At 40.2% G+C, this 18,710-nt stretch overlaps 1 protein-coding gene across 1 annotated transcript; it reads right to left on the bottom strand.

The window, feature by feature from the left end:
* Positions 1–863: 863 nt before the first annotated feature.
* On the bottom strand, positions 864–17,940 carry UBA2 (ubiquitin like modifier activating enzyme 2). Its single transcript, XM_030956131.1, has 17 exons — positions 17,760–17,940; positions 14,304–14,387; positions 13,964–14,034; positions 12,777–12,841; positions 12,245–12,345; positions 11,978–12,099; positions 11,247–11,314; positions 9,092–9,213; positions 8,213–8,312; positions 7,506–7,666; positions 6,499–6,592; positions 6,295–6,407; positions 5,688–5,843; positions 5,025–5,121; positions 4,360–4,465; positions 3,442–3,578; positions 864–2,188 (listed from the first exon to the last, which is right to left on the bottom strand). Exons 1-17 carry the CDS (start codon positions 17,901–17,903, stop codon positions 1,905–1,907), a joined length of 2,025 nt encoding a protein of 674 aa, XP_030811991.1. The 5' UTR covers positions 17,904–17,940; the 3' UTR covers positions 864–1,904.
* Between the last annotated feature and the right edge of the window lie 770 nt (positions 17,941–18,710).

Below are 18,710 nucleotides of genomic sequence, written 5' to 3'. Positions count from 1 at the left end.
TCCACTCAACTTCAGTAAAACCAATGCAGTAAATCACCAGGATTATACCCTCTACTGGTGTTTTTAAAAAAGTTAGAAAGTGAAATAAAGCAGTAATTTAATTTTTAATAAAGCTTAAACCCAAAATGTGTCAGCCTTAATTTTTGGAAGATGTCATTAGACATTAAATTCTCATGCTTCAGCTGTTTATGGCAAGAAGTTTTCCACAGTAGCACTGCAATCCTTTCTCTAACACCTTATTTACATCTTTACCTCAGTCTTCACTCCTGCCAGCCAAGCAGCAACTCACTCAAAAGGATTTCACTGTGAACTATTATGCCTCCAAACAAGCCACTGCATATGACTGTTACTGCCTAAAAGAAGAAATAAAACATTAATTGCCTCGTAGAAGCTGTTTTGCACAGCATTGGCAATTTTAACACAACGATGAGCTGGCCTTTGTTTTTTAACATTCTCCTGTAAAACTCACATTTGCTTTACAATTCACTCAGTCTGCAAACTATAACAGACTAAATCCTGCTGCTCAACTGCTGTGCTCTGTAAGGCTCACTGCACACTCACCCAGGATTGGGAGCAGTTTTGGGTCCCTGGCACAGAAGTGGGAGATTCTTTTGGTACAGTGAGAGAAATGGCCAATTAATGCATTTTGAAAACCAACAGTGACAGTTTTGAGAGTTACCAACACAAATGCAGCAGGATTTAAGACACTGATTCTAAACATGATACTTTTGTCCTACACACAAGGTGTAATGTATAAAAATCAGAGCTTTCTTCCTTCTGAAGGCATGAGGTGGTGAAAGCGTGTGTGTGGTGGTGCAACTGCTGCAGCTGAAGAGCCCAATAACTGATTGTCCAAGAAAAAAAAACATTCACAAAAGTTTTATTAAAAAAATTCCCCTTTCACCTCAAACAAGTGAAGCTTAAGTTCTGTACTACTAGGTTATGTTTAGAAAAATGGAAATAATACAGTAATTTTTGAAGGCTATACATTGTAAAATCCCATAAGTCAGCATAATTTTGGACTGTGCAAGCAAATATAGCAAGTATTTCAGATGTTATTTATTTGGTCCATCAGATGTACAGTATAGTAGTAGTATCTGAGTTTACAAAACATCAAATATAAATAACCTGAAACTGTAACAATACACAAAAATTTGCTTCTTACATTGACATACCAGGCAGTACGAGCTGAAAAACTGGAGTAAATTAACAGTTTTACAGTAATGTACATAGTGCCAGCTGATGTTTAAGAACACTGTTAGAACGTGGCACTAATTTGCTTTGTTGGATTTTCTTGACTTGTTCAGGGTGTGAAAAATGTTTAGGACTAGGCTAAAAATGTTATTCTTCAAGCATCTGTGATTTTGTGAATGCTGGAGGTGGAGCAGTCACACTTGCAACATGGCCTCAGAAAGGGATAAGCAAATAGGCAGGCAGGCCACTGCTGGGAAACTTTAAAGGTAATCACTGAAAAATAAAAAATGTAGTTGCTTAAAATGTGGGCATCTGGTGATGGCCCCTTCACTAAACAAAAGTAGGGTCTTTTTGTCCTGTAGTATAATACCTAAAAGGTATTTACACAAAAATATCATGCTGTTTTCATGTTTAGGTAAATACTTATCTGTAGGTATTCACAGACTATGTTTCCACTACATTTAATATATGGAATACAGAAAAACCTTTCTGAGTCTATTAATACAAGAGTTTTATCATCGAGAGAAACAGACACAAATTATTTCAGCCAGCAATTTGGTATCCACTTTAAACCAAGGCCTTAGAGTTAGTCTACTTCTGGACATTTTTCACATCCCAGCACAATTTGCTGTTACAGTATGACATTATGTGAATCACTTTGCCAAGGGGCCTTTGGAGGTTCCCCAAATGCTCTTCATCTTGCTCTTAGCTCAGCACACGCTCTTCGCCCCGACACACTCGCACCCTTTCTCTTCAAGTTTCCTCTTGTGGCTCCTGCTCTCCTCCTCGCCCAGGCTGCTGGCAGCCCCCTCATCCTCAGACTCCACGATCATCAGGTCGTCCTGCTCCTGCTCAGCACGAGATCTCTTGGCCCCCCCACACCCACAACCCTTCTCCAGCTTCCTCTTGCGGCTCCTGCTCTCGGCATCCGCAGCGTTGCTGGAAGTGCCTTCGTCCTCAGAGTCAACAATCACCACATCTTCCTGCTCTGGAGCTGCAAAAGAGGTGCCTGGGATTCAAATGGATCCTGCAATGGATGCAGGCTACTCTCAAACCAGTTTTCCTACATAAAATTTGGAGCATTCTTAATCCACATTCTTTGCCAAGCAATTGCAAGAGTGTGACCGTTGAGCCAGAAATGACACGGATAAATGAGTGACACACCCCAGGCATTCTCAAAAGGTTAATAATAATTTTATTAGCAACCCATTCCTTTTTATACTCTAGTTCACTACAGGTGGACCTGATTGGTCCTTTAATCAAAACACTGTCACCACTGGTTAATTAAGAAACCACCCTTTTGGTAAGCATCCTTATGGGAAAACAGCTTGTTAAAAATCACCTGCAGATTGTTTACAATTCTTTCTCTTCAGCTCCCTCAGACCAATTCATGGGAAAACTTATCTAGCTTTCTCTCTCTCTGATCAGACTGTCACATCCACACAAGAGTATCTTTAATGTCCCTGAAATTACTATAAAATATGGTTTTCACACTGGTATTCCTTCTTCTCTATGGGTGTGGAAAATACTGCAACAAGCCAAAAATATGGGAAATGCATTAGTTAGCATGACTTTTTTTGTATGAAGAAAGCAGAAGAATTGCTGCTGTCTGCAGCAGTTGCTGGGAAAAGAAGTTTTGCACACAGCAAGCTCTAGAGCAGCCTCTCCTTTCCCTACTGCACTCAGCAGAACTCCAGGAGAGGCCACATTCCAGGAGAGAGAAGTCTCAAAGAGAAGGAGAAGTGGAAGGGTGAGCAGACTTCCAGAGCTAAAGGATAACAACAGAGAGTATAAAGAAGGGAAGAGCCAAATGCGAACTTTCAAGACATCTAGTGGATTTTGTTTGGTTTTAACCACAAATTCACTGTAAAAATGTATTAAATTATGCAATTTTTAATACAATTTGGAGGAAATTTTAGCAATACTCTTACAATTTAGTTTTCCCTCAAACAAGAGGGAAGGGACTACATACTTCGTGTCTCCAATCTGTGCTCGTATCTTACAGGCAAAGGAACACCAGGTAAACAACAATTTCAAAGTGTATGTACTATAAACTTCTGTGCCTTTTGTGCTCTTTGTAAATATTGTAAATGTGCATTTTTCTATTTAGTATTAGTTACATACAGAGGCAACTCAAATGCCTTTTACTGTGTATTGGCAAAGTTAAATCACACGACTGAAGACAACTTTTAACTGGACTGCACTAGAGAAGGACTGCTTTGTTTAATATTGATTACTGCTGATTACCTGTTGATGTTGAAGGTTGTGCTCCATCATCACTACCATTGCTAATGTTCCTGGATGCTGGTTCTGATGGTTTAGGGCCAATTCTTTCAGGGGTATCACCAACAACTTCAAATTCTACATCTTTTTCTAGGTCTTCACTGCAGAAAAATACACATGCTTTTAAACAGCCAGAAAATAAAATCCTGTCTTTTACACAAAAAACAACCCATTCAAGTATTAGAACATGCTGCAACTGTGACAAAATGAGAAAACATACTAAAAAAGAGGAAAATCTGTTCAGTCCTCTTTTATAATTTATGCTTTGTCTATTCCCAAACACTATTCCACCCAGTGCTACCAACTCCAAATGCTTAAGAATCAGAAAAAAACCATTGCATGAGCTTACCTTTCTTCCTTAACAGCACAGCCCTCCTCCCACTGAACATGCAGTGTGAGTTTCTGTGTGTGTCTGTTACTTCCCCAGGGTTCAATACACACCCCAGTGAGTTCAGAGAGACTTCTTGAATACACATAGTCAAGGAGAGGATCTATTATCCCAGCAGGCTGGGGGTTTTTTGCCTTTCTAAATTTTAGGCCTTTTTTAAAATGCCAGTTTCTTGCTTGTTGGTTGCCCCAATGGTTAATTTGTTTTTGCAACGTATTCTTATGTTGTGTAACAACAAATTACTGAAATAAACCTCTTTCAGTTATTGTTATAAAAAACAAAACCATAGCAAAACAAGACTACAACAAAAGACACAAAACAAAACCCCTTAAACTAGAATTTCATAAAAAATAACCATTCCTCTTTTGCCTCTGTATTTCCTTTTAGCAGCTTAATCTTTGAAATTCGTTCATGTATGTAAATTGTGAGTGAAAAATTCCCCGTGGAACCATTCTATGTATATACACAAAACATCTTGATTTCAAAATCCTTACCTGTGAAGCAGATTGATTAACAGAGTATAGTCCTGGAGGAAATCATCTGCTTGTAGTCGACTGCCATTTCGAATTCCAAAGTCTGATAATTTCCTGTGGTTATTTGCTACAAAAACAGTAAAAACATGCAGTGTACAGAGCTATTTATAGAAAGATCTTTACACCTGAATCAACATGGAGTACTCCAGAACTTTTATGTAGGAACATATGATTAACATGTATTAGCTATATTTAAATTAAAAGCTGATATTTAATCCTATTAGGACTTAAAGCTCCTAATAGGAGCTTTATGATGTTTGATTTATTTACTCCTTATGGCATCCCGTTCAAGCACTTCATAATTACTGAATTTGGGAATATTCTGGAGATGCTTTGTGGCATCATGAACACAGCAGCACCTACGAGCCAGCAAATGCAGGGGTACCTGTTCCTGAGAGGAATCCTGACACACCAGCTGAGCAGTGCTTTGGGCAGGAAAGCTGAGCTGCACGTGCAGCTTGCACACAACAGCCCTGGCTGTCCTCAAGCCACTCCAAACACTCACAAACCCTCTTCAAACACTAGTGCACAGGGTGAGCACTGCAACATCTGCTACACACATACTCTGCAGAGTCTCTTCCAAGGGTTTGTGTACTCTTATCCCAGACCCTCAGGAGCATACATACCTTCTGTTTCACCTTCTTCTGAAGAGATCAGGATAGTTCCCTTTCCATCCTCTATTTGTACATCTGGTGCTACCATAGCAAATTTTTCTTTCAGTATCTGAAAATACAAATATATTAAAATATATTCAATTGCTGACTTAAAAAGATTTATTAAAAAAAGAACCCTGAATTATGTTGATTTTATTATTCTGGCTCATTTTCAGGCATCTACTGAAAGCCTACACTTTTTTGTTCACTTCCACAAACAAAATTATTATATTTTTGAGGTCTGATACTTACAGGTTAACTTAAGCTAGAAAATTTTTCAGATACTTCATAAAATGACAGAATTACAAATCAATTGTGACCACAACTGTAATATTGAACATTCAACTGAAATGCAAATTTCATTTTTTTTGCTGTCAGATATGAATAGCTTTTAAAACCACCAAAATTTACAAAATACAAACATTCTTTCACAAGACATACAACACACATGGGCAAGAAGCATATTGGCTAATCAGCTCTTCTTGTAGCTGAGAGAAATGTATAGTAAACATAAACAGGAGATGCTAGGTCAAAATATACTGTATATAGTGTATAATATACTACAGCAAATACCTAATTTTAATAATTTGCAGTATTAGATTTAAATGAAAGCTGTAACTGTAGCTCAAGATTTACCTTATCCTGGAGTGTCAACACAGTAACTTTGTGTGTGTTAAGTTTCACAGTCACTTCTGGCTTACTTGCACATACATAACAATTGGGATTTGGTGGATCCAAAGCACAAGGAACCAATAGCTTCTTCCTGGGATTTGGCTGCTTGTTCAGAAAAATCTTGAGGACAGACAAGAAGAAATCAGGTTATTCTCTAATTAGCAGCATGTCTAAAGCCTGTTTTCCTGCAGCTTTCTTATCCTGGTCTGACAGGCTGTCCTGTTTCCTAATCCTCTGTGCTGTGCCTGCTGAGCAGGAGTCTCACAGGCCCAGTGCAGGCCCAGAGCAGCTCCTGCCAACAGCTCTAACACCAAACAGCCACACTGCAAGTGATGGCAGCCTGGCTCTCTCTCCTATCCAGCTGTAAATTTTTATTAACTCACAGGAATTTATTGATCCTTCAGACCTGCGCTTCTCTTTTCATTGTAACTGAAAGTTCCCAGCATACTCAGAATCTACTGAATCAACAAGTGAGGGACGGTAAAACTACACAATAGTGAAAAAATGTTAAATGTAACTTTTAAACAAATAATAAATAGCAGGAAAGCAAAAGCATTTTATTCTCACTTACCGTTCTACACTGATCTATTTTCCCCGATAAAATCTTCAAACCCTCCAGCACTATGAGCCCAGCTATCACTGCATTGGTAGTGGCTATAGCTGGGATAATATTTCCTGCCATTGCTGCAAAACAAACCAGAATGCAGATTTTCAACAGCAGAAGAAAAAAGGAAGATTTTAATTTAAATAAAACAATGTTCCATTTTATCCTTACACTTGATATCAAATCTGCTCTTCATGTTCATTCCAAAAACATGCATCCTGAGGTTTGCAGCAGCAGTGACAAAATCCATGGCAGAAGGGTCATCCTAAAAAGAAGTCAATATAAAAAGCATTTAAAAAATTTAAAAATCAGATAACTCATTGGAAAGACTTTGCTACACATGGTTCCTAAAACCTTAAAAACCAGAATTAAAAAAAAAAAAAACCTGTACAAAATTCCATTTCAAAGTCCATATACTTCCTCTTTCAGATGGTGTACTCAGAGCAGTAGTACTTTAAATACTAACTACAGATTCTAAACATGTCTTTTAGTAGCAAATTAGTATATCTGTACTAATAAAATGCCTTGTACATTATAAAAATGTTTAAATCCTAAGTCTTACAATGTCTCAAACATTTTCAACATTGAATTTTAACTCTGAACCAGTTTCAAACACTGGGTGTGTCAGAGAGAAGTATTTGTACTATTGGTTGTAGTAATAGTCTAAAATTTTGCCGCCCCCCATTTACAGACTACTTTTTCTTATGCCAAATGATAACTGACTGGAAGTGATATTGTGTGTGGTGATAAAAGAGAAAATTCTAGTCTTCTTCAACAGAACTTGTGCTGCACACCCATTGAGCTGATTGCTCAGAACGTCAGTAAACCCCCAGCTACTGACGCCTGGCTAAGAGCATGTATTGGAAACAGGTAAGGGAAAAATGAAGCTGCATTATTTAAATATTTTCAAAAATCAAAACACAACAGATACTTGTGAATTTGTGCTTTTATAAACCGGGGAATTTGGTGAATTTAGTTACTCACAGCATAGCAGTTAATCCCTACCCTCAGCGAGTTACACAATATAGTGTTTAAAGAATGAATTTGTTTACATCTGGAAACTGTTTCCATGAGGTGCCAGATAGTTTTGTGTTAAGTAGTATCACTTTTGAAGGACACTGAATGAGCCCAACTAATACTTGTATTACCCATGTAGAGTTCACACACTGCAAACTAACCTTATCCCATATAAGTGCTTCTCCATCAGCCTTCTCAGCCAGGTGAAGACTCAGGGTTTTAACACTCTTTGAAAACAGGTCTGCATAGCTCCTGACATTGAGAACCTGCTGGTCCTTCAGCACTGCAGAGCTCTCATTCTGCTGGTCAGGTATGTTTTGCTCTTTGGGGAAAAAGAGAAAAAAAATAAGATCAGGAATATTTCTAAGTTCCACAGAAGCTCTCTCAAATAACTTTCCAATTTCAGCAGAATTCAGTATATTCTAAATTGAAGAACAATATCCTTAACCTACAGTAGCCCAAACATTTTATAACAAATCTGCATTTAAAACTGCAACTACAGCTATGCTATCAGTCACCTAAACATGCACTAATTACAGCAAACGTAAATTTTCAACCAAACAGCTTGCAGAGATAAATCTTATGATAAGTGCTTATGGTAAGGTGTCCTAGAATAAGCTGACATAATTTTATTAAATGTGTATTTTCTACAGCCAATACTGAGCATCTAAAACAACAACTGCAAAACAGTCTTAGAGAAAGTGTTGTCTATACAGAGAAAAATTTGAAAACTTCAGGAAGTGTAAAGAATTAATATGCTCATTATCAGATCTCAACTGTGGCAGTAAAAAAATGTACATATCACAGAGATGCATTAATAAACAGCAGGTATTATTTACAAATGTACAGTAGGAGGAAGGACAGTTACCTTGCTTTTGTACCTCAGCCCAGTCCAGTGGCACTGGAGGCTTTCTTTTCCTCCACAGCTTATCCATTGTCAGCAGATATCTAATGTCATCTTTGAAAAGCTGGAAACGTTAAAAAAAAAATCAAATGAAAGGGGGGAAAAAGACACTGAAAAATCAGCATTACATTGATAAGGTTTTGATTTTCTCCTTGACAGTATTTTCAACTACATAAAAGCAGAGTCTACAATCTTATTCCCTACTCTCTAACACTCACTGCATAGAGCAGACATAGCTCTGATTAATTTGGGGAGGAGTAAAGTGAGAAATCAAGAAACAGTAGTCCAAAGAGTGGTTTACCTGTCTACTGAAGCCATCCCTACAGTTCTTCGTACGCCCTCTCTGAGACAAGTGAATGAACATGCCAATGAATTTCCAAAGAAAAGTTATTGCTACCTATGAACACTACATTCAAGCTCATTTCCTCTATTTATCCACTTTCAATAACTATTTAGAACTACATCTCCTAAATCAGTTTGTCTTTTCTTATGCTAGAGCCTGATAATGCACAGATGACTGATAGCTTTTAAATCCTAAGACTGGTTGTGATTATGCCCAATGCAATTCCAGAGGTCAAACAGACTCTTTCCCATTAAAAGAAATTGCAGTGGAGTTTTGTCTGCACAGTGGCCAGGCTGCTGCAGCCATCTCCACACTTGCAGATGGAACCCTTAAGAGAAGCAAATGTTGCAAGAGACCAACACAACAGCAAAACTGGTGGATGCCACAACAGAACCACATAATTCATGGCTACCATTAAATGTCCAAGTTCAAGTTTGATTTAAATTTACAGAACCTCATGCATTTCAAATAAAGACATTTATTTGATGTAAAGAACATACCTTAGTAAAAAGTTTAACTGGATCATAGCCAGTGGATTTAGCCCACTCCTTAGTTGAAACACGTTTAATCTCACCATCTTCATTGGATGCTAGTGCTCTGGCTTCTGCTTCTGCTGGCTCCCCTATTAACAAAGTGATAACCAATATTTTAAATTAAAAAAGAAAAAAAAAAAAAAAAAAAAAAAAAAAAAAAAAAAAAAAAGAAAAAGGAATCCCATCCAAATATTATCCCCAGAGTAAATTACCAAAATTATGCAGGGAGCATAAAATGGCTTTATTGCACCCAACAAAAGCTGAACTAGGCACAGTGCTTGTTCCGCTTTGCCTCTGAAACTGCAACTCACTGATTTAACCTGGTATCACCCAACTCCTTTATTGGCAGAAAAAATGAACAATTGTTTTCCACTAATTTTCTCTACATAATGTTGCTACTCCAGAAATGTCCTACCAGCCCTCTTTTCTGGCTAATGAGTCTTAGTTTGGTTGGGTTTTCAAAACAAACATAAAAATCGGTTTCCTATCTCTGGTTCTTTTTAAACAAAAAAAATCTCTAGAAGATGCTAATAATTTTCTTTCTTTCCCAGTCACATCCAACAATTGCTATCATGATTTCTAATAATCAGGTTGATGTTTTCATAGAACTATTTATTAACACCTTGACTAGATGAGAAAAATCAACTCAGAGACCATCACTTTATATGTAAATTTGGGAATGTTTCCCCTCTTTCACCAATGCATCATTTGCATTATTTCATATTTATCTGCCTCATCTATCCTTGCCCAGTCATTCAGTATTGCAGAGCTTTCTACTACTTTTTGAAGTTAGGTCTCATCTTTTTCACTCTGAGTGACTTTGCCTAATCATCTGAGACTCCTCTAATCACCATTTACCTTTATCATTCAAGTTTATCCACTTCAGTATCTTCAGCCTTTTTTGTCCCTTTGGCTACTTATGTCCCTCAGGTTCCACTCAACAGTTTTTGGATCTGCCCCCTGGACATTCAGAGCAGCCTAACCCAGACAAACTCTACACAGGCTTGCTGATTCCTTCCACGGACCCACAGAGCCCTGCTGGGCACAACTTCCCTTATAAACGTTGCATTAACTCTTCCCTGGATGTCCTGGTTTGGCCTGGGAGAGAGTTAATTTTCTTTCTAGTAGGTGGTCTGGTGCTGTGTTCTGGATTCTGCAGGAGATAATGCTGGTAACAGGCTGATGTTTCAGCTGTTACCAAGAGGTTACTCCAAGTTAAGGACTTTTCACTTTCCCGTGCTCTGCCAGTGGGCAGGAGCACAAGGAGCTGGGAGGGAGCAGAGCCAGCACAGCTGACCTGAACTGAGCACAGGGATATTCCAGACCTCAGAACACCCTACTCAGCACATAAACTGGGGGAGTTGGCTGGGAGGGGCTGATCTCTGCCTGAGGACTGGCTGAGCATCCACTGGCCAGTGGGCAGTCACTTGTTTGTCTTGAGTTTTATTCTCCCTCTCTTTATTCCAGTTGTGATCAATATTATTACACATTTGTTTCCATTATTAGCTGCTCTTACCCCAGCCTGTGAGGTTCCCTTTTTGTGTGGTTCTCCCTGCTCTGGGCAGGGAGTGAGGGCTGGGAGAGAGCCACTCTTGTTAAGACTCACCTATTTCATTCTGCACTTCCTGTAGGAACAACCTGTCCAGTGATCACTATCTGATGTTCAAAGAATTTGAAGAGTCGGAGGATCCTCTAAGCTCCCCCTCCCAAGTCCATTCATCTATCAAAGGATCCAAAAGAAGCAACCAACAATGATGCTTATTCACCTCATAGTAACTACGATAACTGTCCTTACAGAGAAATAATGAATAGCTAAAAAATATCACTCAAAATGGACATACTTTCTATGTAGATTAATGCTGAAGTGTTGCAGGCTAGAAAAGCTCAAACACAATTCCTGAAGTTCCTTGCAAACCCTCAGCTAGGAGTGGGAAACGCAGAGTGACTATAAATATCAGTACTCTGTTCAAAATACAATCCTCCCAGAGGCCAGAAACAGAATCTTCTTTAAAGAAAATTGAGTTGAACTCTCTAACATTAAGAAATGTACAGAAAGGAGTCCCAATCTCTGAAACAGAACGTTTCAGTAACAGGGTAAGCCACCAGCTTATATCACACTCACAGGCAGCTTCAGGATCAGCTCTGTCAGGTGAGACTTCTTGATCAGCATCTTCTTCTCCAAACAACTGGCTATATAATAATTAAGAACAACAAGACCAGAATTTCAGCATATGTGGATAAAGACTCATATATTTGCTAATGGATATATATTCATTTTATGATTCTTGCTTTCAGACAGACTGCCACTTCACACATTGCTTTTTAACATGCTGGGATTCATCACATGTGGACTTAACACGGGCAACACAAAATGCCCAATACAAAAGTGATTTCAGCCAAACAGTTTTCTGTATAACTCACTCAGTAGCTCACCCAATATTCAACCTAATATTTACATTGCAGTACTAAATGCATTTTTAGAACATCTGGGATATCCAAGATTCCAACAAACTTGTTAAAACATGCGTTAAACTGAAAAATGTGCTTACTTCATACAAAGATGAATAATAAAGCAACCTCAACCTACGCTGCTGTGCCAAACTACTCTGCCAGATTTTTTGTGCTATTAGAGCAAGGCCTAAATATTAATCCACCTTCCATCTTTATAACCACCCCAGCATCCAGGTCAAGGAACTGGAGGTTTTCACCATAATCTATCTAAATCAATTTAAAATTAATTTAAAATCCATTATAGTAATTTTTTTAAAGTGTGTCAATTTCATTTCTTTCTCTGTATGTTTAGAAACCAAAAGAATGAACCACAGTACCTGTTTCTTTAAAAAAGTCACTTACTTGAACAAATACTTGGCCCACACAATGCAATGGATAGGCTCCGAGGGCGTATTTCGGATGGTGCAGCCTGGGAAAGTTTTCTGAGTTGGTTTAGGCTGACATTCATAACATTCTGTCACTCCCTGGTGAAAAATGAAGCATTTACTTGTCACTCTGAGAAGGCTACTGATCATTTGGGCTATTAACAGATGAACTGTAACTCTATCTCCAAACACCCACTCCCTGTTGTCTAAAATAGCCAATGACCAGAGCGACACCCCACCTAACCTTTTTGATAACAGTTACTTGTCCAAGGTAGCCTGCAGTTCCACTCTCTATAAGAGGAATATCAGCAGCCAGACACATCCTGTTCACATGGTTACGGGCAGCTGCAAATCAAGAGGGTTTTAAAGAAAAAATTTGAATAGTTAAGAAAAAAGAAGTTTTGCTTCTCCAAATTCAAACTAGCATTCTATGCACTTATCTTTAACATACCTTGTTTCTCTATAGAGCACTACAGCATTTTCACAAAGCCCCATTTCCCATTCTCACAAGATACATGGACATTAATAAACACAGCAAACCAGCTGACTAAAGCCACCCTGTACCCACAGTACCCAGCAGTTCCCATGAAGCAGAATTAGCAGTGCACATTTCCTTTCAGAGCACCTGCAGAAGCACTGACCACCCCTTCAAGTCTCTAGCAAAGCCCTCGAGGCTTAGTGCAGCTGCAGATGGGTTAGGAGGATGCTTGTTATTCAAAGGACACTGCAGCAGGGAACGAGCAACATGTGCAATATAAAATCAGTGAAAACTTCACCTCTGTTATCCAGAGCATTCATAACCAACGTAAACTGGCGGAAGAACTCTACGTTATAGTCAGGGCTATGGAAAACAAAAACAACATTTCAAATGGCACATCCAAGCTGTTGCTTATTACTGCACAACAGAAACTCTACACATGCAACCAACGTGATAAATTACACATCTTATACATTTATAAATTTAGCTACCCTTTAACTGCCCCATTTGTCTTCCACCCACTTTAAAGCTGGGTGAAAGCATGAATTTTATGCTGCTGGAAGGAAGCTATTGCAATTAGTACTAATTTGACCAATGAAATGGGCAGACAAGGGAAAGTGATTAAACTACTCTGACCTAATGAGTAAATTGGCTGAGCTGTGGTAACTGACCTTAAAAACCATCAGCTGTAGCTAAAACATGCACACTGTAATTACTACAGCTCATCAGACTGTGCATAATTCATTGTGCTGTGATAGCTCCACTGCTTTGACTGTGTGGCCATACCCCGAGGAGGCAACATATGGGACCTTAAATCCTGACACTTCAGTTATCTTTATGTTGCATTTTTCTGACTTAAAGAAGAAGGTCGAGAAGAAGAGAGAAAAGAGGAAACAGGATTGACAGTTTCAGGAGAAGGAAGCAGTGAGTCAGTGTTTCACTGGCTAATAGCAACATCAGACTTCAAACCTTCAAGGTACAGAATATTATTTTTTTTAGAAACTGGGGCAAATATAAATTAAAACATGGGGAACAGCTAATGGAACCCTACATAATCTTGCACTCTACTCATTGGTTGCAGATCATAAAGACTAAATTTCAACAGCTTGGGGCATATATAAATGACAGTTACCTACACACACACACGGAGGACTTGATTTTGTTAATCACAGACTCAAGATTCACATGTCTCTTAATTTAATTATTGCTCAAGACTTCAGGACATCCTTACAGAGTAGAAACTCATATGGCAAATGTTGCCAATAAAATGAAAAACAGACACAAACAAATTTCTACAGCTTACTAGCAGAGCTTAAAACCCATGCAAAAGCCACACTCCCACTCAAGTGCATGGTAGTTCACATTTACAGCTATTGCTCCTTACTGAGGAAGCTTTGTAAAATACCTTAAAGCACACCATTGTAGCATTAAAGAACACAGTACTTGCAAATCAAACATGTAATTAGAGCTTAAAACCAAACATACTTCATGATGCTATCATGGTAAGCTATAATATTAGCTTCTGGACAAAACTGTAACACGCTTTCCTTGGCAACCTAGAAACAAAACAAAAAAAAAAGAAAACAAAAAAAACACTTATTATTTCTTCCTTCCTTCTAAAAGACAGACTTGATACCAGCTGTGTATCGAGTAAGTTGACTACCTTAAGAGATTTAAATACTTTAATAATGAAATGCTGTGGATAGCCATGATCAGCCAACCAACACTTACCTCCTCCCAGCAGAAACTAAATTGTGACATATTTCTAACACTATCTATAAAATAATACTGAGTAATGAGGCTTGAACTTTGACTTTTTCCTCACCTGTGATTTTGATCTTCCAACATGTTTCTTCTGAAACAGAAACTGTCTGTTGAGATTGCTGACATCAATAGTATCCAAATCAATCTATAAACACACAAGAGAGGCATTTCACTTTCACGGGAACAAAAGGAACAAAACCATTAACACAGTTTGAAGAAAAGACAATTGGCCAAAATGCAGAAACCTTACAGACCCATTCTCAGCCTTTTCAGGTGTCACATCAGACCTACAGCAACTGAAGAGGCACAAGTGGTCACCTCTGATTGATGACAGGGGACCATGACAGAAGTGCAGGGCTACATGAGAACAAACTTTCTGCAGAGAGCCCTGCTGAAAATGCAGCCCCACACAGTGAGCAGAGCCACCACCGACGGCCCTGCTGGCACAGGATGAGGATTTCAGCAGCAGTTCCTGAGGAGCACAGCACAAGCTCAAGTGGGAAATGCAGAAATCCATCAGACAGGTCCAGCCAGCCCCTCCCTGCACCGCCCACCCTGAGCCCCGGCTCTGCTTCCCCCAGGCCCAGGCAAGGCTGCTCCAAACCAACTGGTCCTTCCACTTTACACAGCATGGCTTTGAGCACCCGAATCAGTGAATCCAGGCCTGCACAGCCATCTCACACACACACACTGCAGGGCACTGTGGTCCCCAGGACCAACTGCCTAAGTGCACATTAACAAATTATGAAGTCTACTTATAAAAAAACAAATCCAATCACACAATCAAAAAGTTAAAAAACATACAGCACAGAGCACAAAGCATGACATGACTGAAATTCCCCTAAGAGCTATGCTTCCATTCATGAATATATACACAGGAACAGCATAAATCCCACAAGAATAAAGAAGATTTAACTAGAACTTTGACATTTATTCCTAGCTTTGTTACCACTACTATTTGTGCAATTAAAGATTCTCTGATCAACAACTCTTGTCAGAAGGCTTCTCCTGTCCTTAACATTCTAAGGAGGAGAGTGAGAGTTTTTCTGAGATATTTCAGAGCTTTTTCTGAGATATATCAGAGATATTTCTCCCACATTCCCCCAGGCAATGCTGACATACTCAGACAGTAACACCTTCAGCTACCCAGAGAGCACTCAGACTGACTGTGCAGTGTGAAGTTGAAACGTGACCTGCTCAGGCTGTTTTCACCAGCTCCTGACTTTATTGACCAAACCTGAATTATGAAAAAAGCACAGTACACACTCAGTGAACACCTCTGCACGAGAGATCCAAACCCCAGCATTAATCTACCTCTTTTCTCATGGGAGTATCTTCAACTGAAGGTCTAAGTTTTAACATACTAAAAACTGCAATAGCTACAGAGTTTTATTTAAACAGTTAATAAAAGCACCTGTGGATGCAGAGCAAACTAAAAGATACAACGTTTTGAAAATAGATTATAGATCTGAGAGTGTCAACATTCCTGCCACTGTAACACAGTAACTACCCATGGCCTTGTCTCTTTTAATGAAAATAGCATTTGCATAATTCACATTTCTACCTCTGTTCCTTCCTCAAAAGACACACAGCTTGCTTAGTCCAAAGCCAGAAAGCCCAAGAACTTCAAGGGAAAACAATAAAGTGCAAAACTCTGTTAAAACCTTCTCTACCCAGAAAGCTTCGAATATTTCAACTGGAGAAGATGACAAGCAACATCAGCTCCTGCTGAAAACAAGAATTACAATTAAAGGGAGCAAAGGGAGTTCTCCAGAGGGAAAACTTGAGACCACTAGACCTCAACAGAAGCTTCAGTCTAGCTAAGAATGAGAATTTAACAGCTCACTTATAAGACAACTACACTGCTCCCATTTTGGTAATTGGAGAAAAAGGCATCATCACTTAACAACATTTACTCATGCTCTTAATTCAGACCTGGATCTGAAAAAACATAATTTTGTTCTTCATTCACAGGGCAAGGGTAAGCCTTCTGACATTATACTTAAGTTTCATATTAGTTGTCTGGTATTCAAAACTATTGATTTTATTTTAGTATTAATATTCTATTAAAAAAATCACAACTGACTTATAAAAAGTATTTTCAGATGTTCAAGTTTGTTAATATTTAATAACTGAGGAAAACTCTCAACAATATCACAAATGTTGACAAAAGCACTTTATTCTGCTAATAGCAAATTCCCTCTTTGTGTACAAGTCTTCTTTTGCTCTCACCTTGTCTTGTACCCAACCTGTTCCCTATGTTATCAAACCATTATTTATGTATGAAGGCAGATCCAACGTGTATTTAAGTTAATGGGGTGCCCCCAGTCAGCCTGGAAAGGCAATGCCAACCCCCAAACTGTAACAAGGGAAACAAAAAGCACACCCCGATGAGATTTATGCCTAATGACTAACTGGGAAATCAGGAGCTTTAAGCTCTGCTGTGATGGACTGCAGGAGTACACAACTGACACAGCAGAGCAGGGGGGAAAAGAGAGGAACAGTGCAGAAAATGCTCCCACTCCTCTGCAGTTATTTATTTCCCTGGTGCAGTGTTCATATTGGATAGGCTCTCAAACCGAAAGGAAAATTTGGAATTAAACATATTCTACAAGTTTAAAAAGCATTCCAGTAGGAAAGCCCAAGCTGTAAGAATAAGATCGCAAACCAGTAACTGTTTTCTTCTAGAAGCTGATATGGTTTTAGATACGAGCTGCTCTGCTCAACAAGTCTGGCTGCAAACCCAAACTCCTCACAACCTGTCACAAAACTCTCAGATGTGACTCCTGGGCACGTTAGCAAAAAGGCATTGAAGGAAACAGACCTCTGCTCTAGCTGGATGTAAAGCCATATGCTCTTCTTTACTACAATAGAGGTCCGGACACCAGGCAATCATAGTTTCACCAACAGTATTTCTCTCTCTTTTTCATTACTACCCTCTCACATCTGCCCTTCCCGCACGCGTTCACAGGTTAATATCTGGAAGCAAAAGTGAAAGCACGAGCCCGCGGGAAGCGCCAGCACTGACATCCCGGGATCTGAAAGCACAGTTCTCCTCTCCGGGGGTCTCTCGCTGCGATTCCTCCCCGGACCCTCGCCCCCAGCACCGGCAAAGGCGGCACTCGGCACAACTAAAGACTTTCAAGACACCGCCGGGCAGCAAGCACGGCACAGCGCGGTCTCCCGGGCGGTTCCACCCGCGGGCTCGCGGGGACGTTCGGCCGCGCCAGGAAGGGGCCCGAGCTCGGCGGGGGAAGGAGGAGCTCCCGCGCCCGGCGGGAGCCCGGGCTGAGGGGGGCGGCGATGGCGCGCAGGCCGCGGCCCCTTTGTGGCGCCCGGCCCGGCGGTCCCGCGGCGGCTTTGGCGGGCCGGGGCGCTTTGAAACCGCGCACGCACCGCGGCGGCGGAGCGGCCCCGCCGACACCGCGGCCCCCGAGCGGCACCCGCGGCCCTGGGCTCGGCCTCCCCCGCCCGCCAGCCCGCCCGCCCCGGCTCCCGCCCCGGCATCGACCCGCACCACGTAAATGTTGCTGAAGCCGGTGAGCACCAGGTTCTTGAGCAGCTCGCAGCCGATGCCGCCGGCCCCCACCACCAGGACCCGCGCCTGGGACACGGCCTGCGCCAGCTCGGGGCGCAGCGGCCCCGACAGCGCCGCCGCCATGACGGACACGGCGGCGGCTCCGCGCGCGCCTCCTCACGGGCCCGCCGCGATTGAGCGCCGCCCGCGCGCGCGCAGCGCCCCTGGCGCCCCGGAGGGCCGCGCGCTGCCCGGGAACGCCGCGGCGGGGCCGGGATGGAAGGCCCCGGGTTCGAGCCCCGCACTCCTGGGGCAACGGCAGATTCTTATTTGTTTTGCTAATTTTTAATACATAATAATAGAATATTAAACTATAATATTATAGGTTAATATTATATAATTATTAAATTAAAATTAGTTTATATATTAAACTATAATATATAAACAATTTTAATATTGAACTATATATAATATAGTTCAATACTAAAATTGAACTATGCATATTAAACATGTAAAGTTCAGCTACACATATTTAATATATTTATATGTTTGAGATTTTTTAATATATTATATTATTATGAAGAGAGCTCAAGTAGGATTTGGAAAATGCTCCCAAGCACACGGCAGGATTCACGGGGTGTCCTGAGCAGGGCCAAGACTTGAAGATCCTGATGGGTCCCCTCCAACTCAGCACATTCTATGATATTTTTAATATATTTATTTCTTATGAATTTTTGTATTATTATATTTACTTTTATGACTTCACCTAAGTTAACTAACTTGCCCCCAGAAGCTGACATGGTAAACTACAATTCTTCCTTAAAAACACAGTTTTGCCAGCATTCCATCACTCATGTGTAATTTCCTATTTTAAACCCACACTTTTAGTGCATTAATTTAACATAAACATAACTCAATTAATTATGTTGCAGAGTAAAACTTGTACAGAAT

The sequence above is a fragment of the Camarhynchus parvulus genome, chromosome 11 (assembly GCF_901933205.1).
Source record: "Camarhynchus parvulus chromosome 11, STF_HiC, whole genome shotgun sequence".
Classification (NCBI taxonomy): domain Eukaryota; kingdom Metazoa; phylum Chordata; class Aves; order Passeriformes; family Thraupidae; genus Camarhynchus; species Camarhynchus parvulus.
Note: the sequence above shows the minus strand (reverse complement) of the source record. Positions and strands in the feature narration are given on the sequence as shown.

Coding starts and splice junctions, on each gene's coding strand:
- UBA2 (XM_030956131.1), bottom strand. CDS start 17,903: ATGGCGGCGGCGCTGTCGGGGCCGCTGCGCCCCGAGCTGGCGCAGGCC. Junction 6,408..6,498: donor GAGCAGATTTGATATCAAGT/GTAAGGATAAAA, acceptor TTTGTTTTGCAG/CAATGGCAGGAAATATTATC. Junction 4,466..5,024: donor AGAAGAAGGTGAAACAGAAG/GTATGTATGCTC, acceptor CTGTTTTTGTAG/CAAATAACCACAGGAAATTA.